Source organism: Macadamia integrifolia, chromosome 7 (assembly GCF_013358625.1).
Source record: "Macadamia integrifolia cultivar HAES 741 chromosome 7, SCU_Mint_v3, whole genome shotgun sequence".
In the NCBI taxonomy this organism is placed as follows: Eukaryota; Viridiplantae; Streptophyta; class Magnoliopsida; order Proteales; family Proteaceae; genus Macadamia; species Macadamia integrifolia.
The window spans coordinates 20,617,294-20,631,117 of NC_056563.1; the positions used below are offsets into that span (position 1 = coordinate 20,617,294).

The window sequence follows — 13,824 nt, forward strand, 5'->3', positions numbered from 1 at the left end:
AAAAAAAAAAAAAAAAAAAAATTCTCAGTGCCAAAGGTCCTCTTTAAGTCCTTAGACTCCTATCTCCTACGTCCTAACTCCTATACAATAAATAATAAGATATCTCATTGAAAAGATTTGGATGGTATCGTGGTATGTACAAACTTTATAGTAATAGAACATAGCTTGCTCTTAGGTTCCAATTCCTATACATTAAATAAGAATGTCCTTTGTTCAGTAAAGTCTTGGATGGGTATTGAGGTATGGCCTATCACCCTAACAAATTTTACACTAAAAACATAGCTTATCAACCTTATCCAAGATTCCAAGGGACCAAGTCCTACCTCTACCGAATTAATCTCAACTCTTTCTCATTCATGTTTTGTCACAATCATATGTGGCTGTATTATACCATGGGGGACCGCCATTGTTTTACAATTCGGATCTAAATTGGCTGAATGCGTGGAGTCTATTCAAATTAATCATGATTTCTTAAATGGTAAATTATTTTTTGGGTGAATGAAAAATTAATCAATTCTGATTTTAAATAAAAATCAAGAAAGAAATTCATCGTGCCCTATTGATTTGAGTTTACAATTTTGGAGAAAAGCCACAATCAATAATTCGAGTTTAAACTTTCAAAGCTGGTTTATTTTATAAGAGAGAAATCGGGTCACTACTCTATTGTATTAGCTTCATAGATGTCTAAAGAGAAGAAAAGTTTCAGTGAGTATCGATTTGTACAACGGGCCCAAATCATTAAATGATGAGAGAAGAGAAATAAAGAGCCTAATGCATGCCTACATAATATTCCGTTTACTTCCATAAACACTTTGCACATATAATCACCTGCATGTATATGTCAGAGGTCAACAAATGTTTCGTTAACTTCCATAAATACTCTTTTTTTTTTTGCTTACTACAGGTACCCAGGCATTTTTCCTGACTAGTCTCTCGGGTCCACATTGACCCCACAACAGCATGGATCGGGTCATATCGGGGTTGAATAAGAACCATTTAACTTTCACTGAAATTAGTGAAGAGCATTAAATACCCTGTGTGAGTGCCCTAAAGTGTGCAGTGTACCTAGTGAAAATCGAACTTAGGATATCCAAGTTTACGACTCGTACTAAGTTTATTACTCACCAACTGTGCTACCCCCTTGGGTTCAATTCATAAATACTCCTCTTCATCTTGCAATTGACAATAAATAGAACAAATGTTGGTCTCTAACATGAACGCATAGGTGAACCACAGAGAATTCATTACGACTACATTGTTGCTTCCAAAATTTTATAAAAGAATGAAAAAAAGTCGGTTCCAAATTCCAACAGGAATTGTCCAATTCCCATGATTTTGGTATGTTTGGAAGGCCGGAAAAGAAAAAAAAATTCAAAAAATTTTGAAATTCTTGAGAGAGGGAAACACAAATCTTATTATTAGTATTGAAAGAAAAATGAGAAGCAAGAAAAAAAAAAAAAAAAAAACGGAAGGACCAGGCAGGTTCTGGAGCTTGAGTGATGACCGATGAGTGATGATGGCCGAGGGAATTTTTGAAGGGGAGGAGAGAGAGAGAGAGAGAGAGAGAGAGAGAGAGAGAGGGAGAGAGAGATCTGTTTTAAAATTTAAACAACCCCTTAGGGTACAGTCGTAGTGTCGTACCTGCCTTTTGTATTCTTCCTTCTGGTGTTTTTGATTTTTTTGGTAAAATCCTCCTGGTTTTACTCTTTTGTAAGGATTAGAGAACAACCCATCACTCCATCAGTCATCATTATCTCCGTGCAAAATCCTATTTTTGGTTTCCTTGATGCTTGACACCGAAGCTTGATTTAATTATTACAGACCACTCATGTCAAAGAGGAATTAGAAAAAATGAAACTACAGATAAAGAGAAAGATTCGGTGTCTGACATTATTAACAATACCCATTCTGTGTTTAATGGTTTTCCGTATTTTTTAGATCGTAAAATCCTTTCTGCTGGTTATTTAAAGACCCTATATTCTCATTTGAAGAGGCTCTATATTCTCATTTCAAGATTTCATATTTGGGCGTAGGAGGTCAGTGTTCTTTCTCCCTTTCCTTTTCACGTTTTTGGATGGCTTTTCTACAATTTAATGGGAGACCCACGTCGTGGTTCCAGAGATTGAAGTCGACGTTTCAAAAAATTTCTTTCTAAAGATTCTTCTTTTTGGGACCGCACTGCTAAATCTTTTTCAAGACAGCACAGGTTGGTGGTCACTGGTGGCAGAGGAAGTTTAACTGTAGCTTTGAAATTTGAATTTCTGGTTGATGCTTTGAAATTGATTGCTTTAGATTGTTGTTTTGCTTTCTGAACTTCTATTAGGAAACAAGATTGTGAAGAAGAGTCATCACCGGCCACAGTTGCGTATTGCTGCCATCCTGCAACAAACCTAATTCAGGATATCAGAGAGTATTTGTGTTTTGAGTTCTAAAACCCTGGTTTTGAATCTGAACGTTTACATTGCCATTTTGAGGGAAAACTAATTTATTGCTGTTATGGAAGCTTAATTATTATTTTTATTGTTAGTGTTCTGTTTTCTTTGATGAGGGAGGGGAGTTGAATTATGGTATCCATCGTTTTTTTAACTTTACTTCCATTTATAACATTGTAAATTTTTGGTAAGTATGACTGATTTTAGAGTTACAAGAGTAGAACAGGGTCAGACCAAGATCAGAAGTGTGCCCATTGCTGTAACACCAGAAGGGTTTTGGTGCTGTCCCTCTCCAGTTGTGTTTCAGAAGAACCTCAAAGCTCAAAATCCTCGGACCAAACCCAAACCCAAATCCACCCCTCCTCCACGCATAGACCCTGTTCAGAAGAAGCAAGCATCCCTGACTGAGAGAAACCTGGCTTCCAACTCATCAAGAATGAAATTTGTTTCTGATGATCTAGGATCTTTAGTACCTGATAATTCTGGTCTTAATCCATCTGTGGTTACTGAGAAACCATCGAAACCCAAAGTTGAGAATTTGCAGCGGAAGCTGGCAATTGAGTTTGGAGAACCTGGAACCAGTGATTTGAAGGTGGTTTTATTTGGAAAACCGGCGTTTTCTGTGAAGATGAGTGTTCATAAGTATGTTTTGGTTGAAAATAGCAGTTTCTTTGCTGAAAAGCTCTCTGAAAAACAGTCTCCTTTGTGCCGTCTTGAAATTGATGATTGTGAAGATGTGGAGAGTTATGTGGAAGTCGTGGGATTGATGTATTGCAAAGAAATGAAGGAAAGGTTGATCAAACAAAGTGTTTCACGGGTGCTCCGTATTCTCAAGGTATTCTAAGAAGTGATGCCAGCAAATCTCTTTCATTTATCTTTGAATATTATGTGTTTGGCTGCCATTAATGACCTTAAGTTCTGTTGAACTATAATTAACTTTATTTTTGCGTATTAATTTGGTAGGACTTAGGAGTGCTTTGCTCTTCTGAAAAAAAGTTTTCTTCTTTACTGTTGTTTCATTGATCTGAATTATTTTTCTTTTTCTCTTTCCCAGAAATTCCGCTTACTTCAAATAATTGGCTTTTCATGAAATTCCTTTGAAATGAATGGTAGAAATACTGGAAACTGAACCCATACGTAACATCAGGCAGCCTGTGAGTCAGTGACAGAAATTTCTTGCCTAGTATTCATAATTTTTTATATTTTCCATTGAATCTGCATCCCACCTCCTTTTAGGATTTTGCGGTACCATATGTTAATGACAAGTACTGAGGATGCCACCCTTGTTATGCTTGGACTCAGAACCATGGCAATAGTACAGAAATATATATATATATATATTTATATCTTTTTCCTTGTTATTAACATGGTTGCCCCAAGTCTTAATGCAGAGTGGTCAAAAGGCCCTTGACGGATTTTCGTATCGCAATACTTATTTGCAAATAAGAAATACAGAGAAGTTTTTTTCTATCACCATTTCTTTCTAAAATTATGGCAGTATTATTATTATTATTATTATTTTTATTTATTTTTATTTTTATTTTTTTAATTTCTTGCATTGCTTCCTTGATTCTTAATGCAGAATGGTCAAAGGAGCCCTCCATGAATGGGTACGGTTCTCCTAGAATTTCTGTATGCTAATTGCATGGCAATAGTATATGACTACTATTTTCATATATTCTACACCTAACAACTTTGGAACCTGGAAATATGTTATGCTTTTTGGTCTAACCTAACCATAGTTGTCAAGGCGTCGCCTAGGCGTTCAATGTTGCCTTCTGTTTCGGCACTTATTTATGCCAAATATCATTTAAGTAAATGAAATAATATTTGTTATTTCATTTACTTAAGATATTATTCATAAATAAGCAAATACCTCCTATTTGAATCCAATAAAAATAGTTTAAAAATCAAATTCCAAAAGGATAAAAAGTCAACCCCCCAGTCCAAGAACAAAAACTGGATTTTGGTTATAGGGACGATTTTCAACTTTTAAATGCTAGGGTTTTTCTCAATTATGAAAATTTTATAAATTCTATCATGTTAAAACATTGCTAAAAACCAAAAGTCCGGTAAAAAAATATTTTGTTTTGATATTCATAAAATTATTTTCATTCAGACGATTTTAACAGTATTCACGCACTTAAAAATAAGTTTGACTGAAGCATAACTTTGTCATTGCAACTCAGATTTAAGTAATCTTAGACTTGTTAGAAAGCTGGTTTTATATTATAACTAATACAAAAAGTCTCATGTAAAAATAAAATCATTTGACCAGTCAAACTTATTATAGAATAAGAGCATTTCTCTAAATGTTGATTTTTTATAACTTAATATGACTTAATGTTAATTTTTTATGATTTGATGTGGCTAAATGTTGAAATGACTTGATTTTTCTTGATTTTTTATGATACAAGGTATATATAACTTACTAAATAATGTTAGAAAATAGGAAAAATAAAAAATAACACTTGTTCGCCTAGTTCGCCTTAAGGCGGGCGCCTTCTCGCCAAAGCGCTTAGACAACCCTCCGCCGCCTTGGTTCGCCTTGGCGCCGTGACAACTATGAACCTAACTTATAGGGGAAACAATTTCATAAACAGATAACATTTGTTGGTGTTTTCAAGACTAATTTTTTAAGTAGTTTAAAGGCTATTCTTATTCAAAACTCCATGTTGATCCGATCCTTTAGGCAAAAGTATACTCAAAAGTTGTGCAACTGAATAAATTACCACATCAAGTGATTCTAGTGTAGAACAGGGATGGTTGATAATGACCTTAAATGTTATCTCCATAAATATTACGTTCTCAATTGACTGTGAAGTGAGAAGTGAAAACTCCACAGAGGAAACATCAGTGGAAAATTTCAGTGGAAACAACTTCCATAGAAAGCTCTACGAGACTAAAAAATCTCCCTTTTTTTATTATTATTATACAGAAGTCATGCATATCAATATGGTGATCATGACTTGTATATTTGATGTTACAAAATCTCATATAAGTAGAAGATCATCGATTATGAAATTCATTAAGGCTGCATTTGTTTTGCTGTAAATATTTTACTGGATTTGTTGAAAACCAATATGAAATTGTAGAAGGATTCCGAAAAGGGAAAACATTTTACGAAAATGCAGCACAAAAGGTTGGAAGACAACATCCATTTCAAAATTCAAGATGTTGCTTTCCCAAAATAATGATGGTATCCTGATTATTGGTACTCTTGGCACCCATGGAGACCCCACCCCTATCAGTTAGGGTTTGTAATCTGTGTATTTCATTGAATGAATGACTATATATACAAGAGAGTCCTAAACATTCCATATGTCTAGGTTTGATATACTTGGTAAGATATACACATGTTACATGGATCCTATTACACAAGGAAACTACAATATTTGGTTTCCTAAACTGATAGTCTTATATGGACTGATACCCTCAATCATGTCCACATCTTCTTGGTCACGTCCATAAAAAAGAAAAAAATTCCAAATGGAAAAACAAAATTTATGATTAATAATATATATATTTAGAAAAGAATATTGTACAGTGAAACAAATGGAGCCAAAATTAGTGAAATGGAAAAAGAAGCAAAATTTAAATGAACTACTCTCATAAATGGTAGGCCAAGAGGTTCATAAGAAACTGAGCCAAAGCTTTTTGTTATATATAGCATAGAACAACTGAATACTATTCTAGCAAAGAAAATATTATATCTATGGATGTGTTGCATCAGGGATTTCCAGGATACTGTAGAGAGAAACCTTGAGGGACCAGGTACCAACATATGTAAACTTTTTCTAAAACATAGAAGGGTAGACATTCATTTGTATTTTTGTTCTGGTTAAGTTAAAAATGTATCCCCAACTTCTCATTGATCCTCTTCTGCTTGACATGAGCTGATAAACTCTTGCTTCTAATACATAGAACTGGTTATAGAATTATAGATTAAACATTAAAGAGCTTATGATGATACTAAACTAGCATTTTGAGGCTCCTTTGTTTCATTTGTCATTGTAAGTGGGAAAATATTTTAACTATTGCAAGATTCTATTTATTTATTTTAAAGTCAAACAACTTGTCTTAAATGACACTTGCATCATATGGAGTGGAACTTCATGCACTGAAAGTAGGATGAATGCTGCAATTGTGTGTGAAATATTGTGTTCAAGAATAAAAATGAACAATTGGATTTTGCATGAGCACTCCACGGATTGATTTCCTGGATCCAAAATCTGCCTATAATTTCTACTGATTGTAGAACTACTAGGATGAATGCTGCAATTGTGTGTGAAATATTGTGTTCAAGAATAAAAATGAACAATTGGATTTTGCATGAGCACTGCATGGATTGATTTCCTGGATCCAAAATCTGCCGATAATTTCTACTGATTTTAGAACTAATATTGTAGAACTACTATCAATGTTCTCATCTAATCTTAAATCTGCTTGCAGTGACTGGTAGGACTGCATACCTGACAATGACATACCTTCAACACCTTTTAATGTGATCCTTGAGCCGGTTCTGTATATCTAACTAGAAGCAGGGTTTTCTTTTCATTTCTTAAATCTACTGGTCCATTCTAGAAGATTATCCCATCCAGTAGTTGATGGTTTTCCATTTATATCTGATACAGGTCATTATGTGGAGTTGATTGTCACACTTGGCATCATTTCCAAATTATTATGTTTATGCCATTGGAAAAGGTTGCCCTGTGCAATATCTTATGGGGTTATTGTTGTTTAGGTTTACATCCTAAGAACTCATTTAGAAAGCCAAATGTGATGCCAGCATTGCTTCTGAGGCCTTTTTTTTCTTTGTTGGATGATTGGACAGTTCAGAAGTATGGGTTTATCCTGCTGAAGGGTTATTGTGTTTTAGGGAATCTCTGTACCATCACACATCATTCTTCTGTGTAATGTACCAGTTGGACATCTGAAAGGCATGAAATATCTGTAGATATACTTGACAAAATCTTGTCTTAATGAAAATGTTTTGCAGGTTGCTGAATTGCTTGGGTTCATCTCATGCATGCAGTCATGTTTGGAACACCTAGAAGCAGTCCCTTGGGTTGGGGAAGAAGAAGAGAAGGTGGTCTCATCAGTCCTACGTCTCCAGGGTGAGAGTATAGGAGTCACACCAGTGTTAAAACGGGTAACTTCTGATGTCTCCAACTCTCCCACTGGCACACTTCTCCTTATAATGGAACTAGTCATCAAGAGCAATGAGGAGAGAGGCCGTCGAGAGATGAAATCTTTGGTACTTGGGCTCCTGAGGGAGAATAACAAACTTTCTGCCAATGGCAGCTCACATGACATCTGCAATGAAAATGCATACAACTTATGCAGAAGCTGTTTGGATGCACTGTTGCTTTTGTTCAGGCAAGCTGCAGAACCAGGATTTAGTGATAAATCTATGGACAGCAAAGGACCCGTGGCAAAGCATATAGCTCTAGAAGCTGATAACATCCTATGGTTGCTTGAGATTCTATCTGAGAGGCGAGCAGCAGATGAGTTTGTGCTGATGTGGGCGAACCAGCAAGAGTTGGCAACACTTCACTCAAGGCTGCCAACAGTGTCTCGCCATCTTGTTAGCTGCACAACCGCAAGGTTATTCATTGGAATAGGAAGAGGGGAGATACTTCCATCAAAGGATACACGGCTACTACTATTACAAACATGGTTACAGCCATTGATTGACGACTACAGCTGGTTGCAGCATGGTTGCAGATCATTTGATCGAAAGGTGGTTGAAGAAGGAATTGGTCGGACTATACTGACACTGCCACTGGAAGATCAGCAGAGCATTTTACTGGCATGGTTGGGTAATTTCTTGAAAGTGGGTGACAATTGCCCAAGTCTCCATAGAGCCTTTGAGATCTGGTGGAGGAGGACTTTTATTAGGCCTTATGTGGAACTGCAGGGAAATTAACTCTAGTCAGAAAGCTCCATGACTTCTATGTAGCACAGCCGATAAGCACTAATGTTTTATCAACCATATATATATATATATATATATATGAAGTCCCTGTTAATGTATGAAGAGTGCAATTGTGGAAGAAGAAAGTAGAAAATAGTAATAGGGATAGAGATACAGAGGAAATGCAGGCCCTACTCTCCTATTAAGTAAACGTTGCAGATCTTTCTGGAGGTAAACCAAAAAGTAATTCAACTTTTTTCCTATTGTGGAATCTATGACAAGAATGGAGTATGGGGTTGCTTGTTTCATGTGCACTGGCTCTCTGTTGAAGCAGAGTAAGATATATGGTCTCGATGCTGTTATTTAAATGTCTAAAACTTTCACTAATATGTGTTTCAAGGAGAATGACATTCATTATTGCATTGCATATTTAATTTTCCATTAACTGAAGAGGATATTTGTATTATTTATCAACTATATTATAAGTGTGAGAGGCATATCCAACTGCTACAACTAGCTTTTCAAAAATTTTACCAGGTGGAGCTTACACTTCTACAATGGGGGAGATTGATACATGCTTTCTCTGCCTTTGAATTTTTTGCTTCTCTCAATCTCTCCTGGGCATGGTTAAGAGTTAAGACCAGTCTAACTTAGTTAGAGCAGTGTTCTGATGAGACTGTCAATCCACACTGCGGGGAGAAAATTGATTGTTTGCTGAAACTATGTACAGGTTCAACTTTACAGATATGAACTCTACACGAACAGAAGACGATGTATATGGACCCTTTACTGTAGGGTTGTAGCAATACAAGTAGAGTGGATGAAACATCCCATATCATATGCAAAGCCATCAAAGCTAAAAGCTACTTGCTAAACATTCAATCCTTGTGCTTTGAAATTGGGTTTGAAATACTGATGTGGATGGTTGCAGGATCTTTGATTGTCATGCATCTTACAAAGTTCTTGATTCATCTGCAAAGAATGTCTAGCTTTCCAATAGTGAGTTGTTAACCCTAGTGATGTGCTAAGAAGGAAACCTTGCATTTGAATCTCCAGAGATGCTTGTAGAAGGTAGCACTATCCTCACACATCACTCTCTCACTCAACCCTATGTACCTTTTGCCCAGCCCATCCCAGGCCCAGTTAGGGCTAGGATATCTCAGCCTAGGCCCAGTCCTGTCAGGCTTAGCCTAGCACAAAGCGCAACCCTGATTGACCCTGACAACTCCTATGTACGGTGAGGAAAGGCTATCCCAACCTTTTGCATTATGACTGCTCAAGCAGATTGCATTGATAGTTGTGGGCCCATATGGGATCCACGATAGTCATATATATCACACTCACACTAGGAAAGCACAAGTTACTGGATTCTAGGCTTGGGAAAACAGTCTCTTTCAGATTTACAACGTTGTAGTCCACTTGGCAGCCAAATTTTGGGGTATAGTGGGCCCTGCTAGGGGTGTCAATTTGGTATCGGTTCCATATCTTAGGGCCAAGACTAATAATTAATTGGCCCATCTGGTTCCTAGTCTTAAACGTCTCAGTTTGATGGCCCTTAACCAAAGATAAAAAGACCATTAATTAAGCCCAAAAGTGAGTGAATTTTGAAAAATCTGAGGAATATAAGGCCTACAGACTCAATGGCCCATTGATATGACTATGCTTGTCTCAAGTGAGTGAATACTGTGTGATCAATTAATTTCTGGTCCCAATTGGTCCTAACCGGCTATTCAGTTCGGTTTGGTTTCAATAATAAATGTAACCCTAATGGTTAGGACCAAAAACTAATTCGATTAATAACTGGTTTGGTTAGTTTGGGTTTTAATTGGTTGATTCCAATTAGATAAACGGTTTCGTCCCTGAAAATTATTCTCATATGGTAGACCTCAAGGTCCCTTATTTACATGTTAAGCATAAGTCTTAATAGATTTTGTGAAGTGGTAAAATAAAACTTCAAAAATCTAAGGGACTGAAAGCATCCATGGACATACAGGGTTCCATGAAAAATATTCTCCCATTTACGAGTAATGAAGAACCATAAAGTGCCGTGGTTCGTTGTTGACAGAAGGAAAGCAAGAAAAGAGAGAGAGAGAGAGAGAGAGAGAGAGAGAGAGAGAGAGAGAGAGAGAGAGAGAGAGAGAGAGAGAGAGAGAGATGCTTATCCGGTAGATGAGATTTCTCCCTCTTTGAACCTGTTCATTTTTCAAGGTATACCAAGGGAAAAATAAAGTTATGGGATTCCATTGTGACTAGCAACTTTACCTTCCTTATAGCTGTTTTACTACTTGTTCCAATTCATAACTCTTGTGTCATTTCTTTATATGACATATATAAGATAGAGAGAGTTCTCTACAAGGTTGATGCTGATAGCTTCTCTCTAGCTAGGACCACTATTTATTTCTATCATATCATAGCTCAGTTGGCATAGAGACTTTCTTGAATTGTTGTCTTTCTTGCAAATTGCCACGCGAGAAACAAAGATTTGATAAAGTAAAAATGTTACACAATTAGAAATACAAACGGAAAAATTCAATAAATGGTGAGCCATGAAATAGAACAAAAAAATGTTACAAGGTTCATCCAAATAATAAATTATATTTCGCAACTAAGTTTACACAATTATAGATATGGACTTTGCTTACTCCATTTGGGTAGAACTAATCATATTTTAGCTGAAATTTTTTGAATTTTGTGAGAAACAAAATGTACACTCCTCAAAAACATTTCAATTTAAGGTATTAGGTTTTTCATTTTTAGTTGGAATTCCGAAAATGAGTTAAAGTTACATATTAAGTTGACCAACAAAGCAAGTTTTAAGGTAGGGGGTTTCAAATATTGGCCCACGAGCCCAAGCCCGCGCTAAACCTAACAAGGCTTCAGTTGAGCTTTTCAACCCATGGATTGGGCCTAGGCTGAGACCTTTCCTGAGCCCGACTCCAGCCAGGCTTGGCCTCGCCATGTACGTAGAAATTTTGGGATAAATATTACTACCTAGTCGTGTAGCAATTGTGCTAGTGGGAGGACCAATCAGGGAAGACGCACAGGCATCCAACCAGGGGGCAGGTTTGTCTTGTCGTCACCCATGTTTTTGGGTGTAGAGGCACAACCAAGTAGGATCTTTTTTCCTTAAATTTGTTATATATATAATTGGGAGAATGTTTTCTGTCGTAAGGGCTGCACCAGCATGGGAGCCAATGGTAGCATACTTGGAAGCATCAATAGTTTGCCACCTTTGGGTCTGAATGCAACCCTACACTCCCAGGCAGAAAACATTCTCCCTAAATAATTATAAATAATAATATCATACATTTGATTTAAAAAAAATGCCTAATAAATGTCATATTTTGTACTATCTCATAAACATTTATACCAAATTTCATTTGGTCTCAATTTTTCAAAAGGATAAGGGTCTTTGAGAAAGTGGCATAAGAGAGCACACTAATGAGGTGGTATGAAATGATTTTGTATACAAAGGTAGAAAAGTAAATTTCAAATGTTTTAAAAGAGAGAGAGAGAGAGAGAGAGAGAGAGAGAGTGGGGGTGGAGTGGGGAAATGAAGCCAAAAAATGTGGGAAATTTTTTTTGGACGATTTGCATGCTCCAGATTCCAAATATGAAAGCTCCATCCACACTTCCGATTTCTCTGCCGCCTGCATTCATAAATCAAGGCTGCAAAACTAGAGAGAGAAGATGAAAATCGTATCCGTTTTCGTGTTCTTTGTAGTTGTTGTTGTTCTTCTAGCTAGGGTTCTTCTTCTGGACCCCCCACCCAGTCCTGAATCCTGATAAAAAGGACTAAAAGCCCCGATCCCACCACAGGCTGGCATCTCTCCCACTCAGCTGGTTTCTCCAATTGGACCACAACACACACACACACTCCCACATGGCCATGACCACCCCTTGCCGGCCAAGGTTACATTGTTACATCCAGCAAAAGTAAAGACACGCAAGAGAAGCAGTGCAGTAGTGGACCACCTTATTGGAGTTAGTCCATGTCTCTCTTCTTCTTCTTCTTCCATAAAACCATATCCCCTCCTCTCTTCTTCTTCTTCTTCTTCTTCTTCATGCATTGCTCAAAAGTGCTTTGCTTTAATAATTTCATTTCTTCATGTCGTTATCCTTTCCATAGCAACAGCCACAGCCACAGCCACAGGTGGTGGTCATCATCTCTCAAAATGAATATCTCCTTCCATCCTCACTGCTCATCAGTCCTTAGTGATGACTGATGACTGATTTTCACTCTCTTCCCAGCTCTGCCCCACTCCTCAATTCATATTTTAAAAAAGAATAAAATCTTCATTTTTTAAAACTTACAGGTTTAGAAGAAAGAAAGGGTGAAAACGAGTGAAACACGAGAACTTGTCTGGAATTGAAAGAAAAGGAGAAAGCAAATATCTGAAGAGGTAGCCATACCATGAGAATGTTTGTCCTTCTGAATTAAGGGTACCTTCCGCGGACAGAAGAATATGAAAGCGAACCATTTTGACCCTCCTTAAGAAGTTGGGACTTTGACACTTTGAGAGGGATATGTGGTCATTGATTGCTTCCCAAATATTCTCAATTTACTCTCACAAGGTCAAAGTAACCTCCCCCTGAGGTAAAGTCTTCTACGGATCCCTACTTAAGCCCTTCGAAGCTCTTGGTTCTAGGGATTTGGCAGGAATCATCCTTAAAAGCTAATTGTCAAGGAGAAATCCTTATAAGCCTTATCACATTGGGCTATTCACATCTGATATGGAATAATTATTTTCATGTGGAACCCTAATAGCAACGGCTAATGAACAAGAGAAGGATATGATCTTGTTGAGTTTGTCTCGAATTCTCGACCCGTTTTGAAGAATGACCCGCTTCGATATATTTTGGTGGTGACCCGAATGAGATATTTTCTAAATTTGTGATGGAAGCAGAGGGGTTGCGTGATAGACCCAAGCTCTGAGCCCATCACTAATCTCATATGGGGTGTAGGGGGCGTAACCTTCGTGGTAGGTTCGACCCGATTGACCACGACGCAATAGATCGACCCACGACTTGGAGGAGTATATAATGTACTATCGACTTGTTGAGCAACTAATTGTAATTGAAAAGGTTTTTTTGAGTTAGGGTTTTCAGAGCGAGTTTTCTCGCTGCTGTTTGGGTGTAACCTTTCTTCTATATTGTGAAACATCTTTTTCTTCGCCAGAGGATGTAGCACACGACACCAATGTGTGAACCTCGTTAAATCTTTGTGTCTTGTCCGGATCTATGTTTATTTATTTTCGTATTTATTGGTATGTGCTTTAACTGATCCGTTTGTCATTTGCAACCATCAAATAAACCATTAGCTAGTTACTCCATTGATCCTGTCCGATCTTTTAATCCGGTGAAAGAGAATCTTATAGAATACAAACCCATAGATATCAAAAAATAAATAAATGGAATAAGCAACAAGAACAAAGTGATTATGACTAGCTACAAATGACTAAAAACTGAAAGTGG

At 37.0% G+C, this 13,824-nt stretch overlaps 1 protein-coding gene across 3 annotated transcripts; it reads left to right on the top strand.

The window, feature by feature from the left end:
- The first annotated feature begins 1,650 nt into the window (after nucleotides 1-1,650).
- On the top strand, nucleotides 1,651-8,776 carry LOC122084354 (BTB/POZ domain-containing protein At3g50780-like). 3 transcript variants are annotated; one of them, XM_042652534.1, is made up of 4 exons: nucleotides 1,651-2,036; nucleotides 2,120-2,206; nucleotides 2,324-3,267; nucleotides 7,432-8,776. In XM_042652534.1, exons 3-4 carry the CDS (start codon nucleotides 2,626-2,628, stop codon nucleotides 8,359-8,361), a joined length of 1,572 nt encoding a protein of 523 aa, XP_042508468.1. In that variant the 5' UTR covers nucleotides 1,651-2,036; nucleotides 2,120-2,206; nucleotides 2,324-2,625; the 3' UTR covers nucleotides 8,362-8,776. The 3 variants fall into 3 exon arrangements, with proteins under 3 accessions (XP_042508468.1, XP_042508469.1, XP_042508467.1); XM_042652535.1 differs by lacking the exon at nucleotides 2,120-2,206; XM_042652533.1 differs by lacking the exon at nucleotides 1,651-2,036 and having other exon boundaries at nucleotides 2,046-2,206.
- The last annotated feature ends 5,048 nt before the right edge of the window (nucleotides 8,777-13,824 follow it).

Bases quoted from the DNA above. Each gene is read 5' to 3' on its own strand.
- LOC122084354 (XM_042652534.1), top strand. From the start codon at position 2,626: ATGACTGATTTTAGAGTTACAAGAGTAGAACAGGGTCAGACCAAGATC. The intron at 3,268-7,431 runs GTATTCTAAGAA...AATGTTTTGCAG, and splicing joins GGGTGCTCCGTATTCTCAAG to GTTGCTGAATTGCTTGGGTT.